An 848-nucleotide genomic window follows, 5' to 3' on the forward strand; every position below is an offset into this window, starting at 1 on the left:
CGAGGAGGCCCTGCAGATCATCCACAGTGCCGAGCCCCGGCTGCTCCCAGACGGGGCTGCTGATGGCAGCTTCTACCTCCACTCACCTGAGGGGCCCTCCAAACCCCCGCTGGTCTCCCCCTACCCACCCGACAAAGCACCTGCCTACCTGCCCCACCTCGAGGGCCCCTCAAAACTGTCTCCCTGCCTGGCAGGGGAGGTACTGAATCCACCGGCCCTGTCTGAGGGCTCCCCGAAGGCGGGGCCTTCAGCCTCAGCTGCCAGCAACTCTGAAGTGAAGATGACCAGCTTTGCTGAACGCAAGAAGCAGCTGGTGAAGGCCGAGGCCGAGGCCGGAGCAGGCTCCCCGGTGTCCACCCCAGCGGAACCAGCGGCCCTGAGCTCAGAGATGAGTGAGCTTGGAGCCCGGCTGGAGGAGAAGCGGCGGGCCATCGAGGCTCAGAAACGACGGATAGAAGCTATCTTTGCCAAGCACCGCCAGCGACTGGGCAAGAGCGCCTTCCTGCAGGTGCAGCCACGGGAGGCAGCAGGGGAGGCCGAGGCCGAGGCCGAGGTGGAGGCAGAGGCAGGCCCTGCCCCTGGTGGGGAGCGGCCAGCGGGGGAGGGCCAGGGTGAGCCGTCCCCACGGCCCAAGGCAGTGACTTTCTCACCAGAACTGGGCCCAGTGCCCCCCGAGGGTCTGGGGGACTATAACCGGGCAGTCAGCAAGCTGAGCGCTGCACTGAGCTCATTGCAGCGGGATATGCAGAGGCTCACAGACCAGCAGCAGCGGCTCCTGGCCCCGCCCGAAGCCCCCGGACCCACCCCACCTCCTGCTTCGTGGGTCATCCCTGCCCCCACGATGAGTC

At 67.2% G+C, this 848-nt stretch overlaps 1 protein-coding gene across 1 annotated transcript in view; it reads left to right on the forward strand.

The window, feature by feature from the left end:
• CAMSAP3 (calmodulin regulated spectrin-associated protein family, member 3) overlaps window positions 1-848 on the forward strand; it is an 8,898-nt gene that overhangs the window by 4,053 nt on the left and 3,997 nt on the right. Inside the window, exon 14 of the mRNA XM_014538583.1 lies at window positions 5-846. Coding sequence (XP_014394069.1) covers window positions 5-846 — 842 coding nt within the window. The remainder of the gene's footprint in view (window positions 1-4; window positions 847-848) is intronic.

Source organism: Myotis brandtii, unplaced genomic scaffold, assembly GCF_000412655.1.
Source record: "Myotis brandtii unplaced genomic scaffold, ASM41265v1 scaffold193, whole genome shotgun sequence".
NCBI lineage: Eukaryota > Metazoa > Chordata > Mammalia > Chiroptera > Vespertilionidae > Myotis > Myotis brandtii.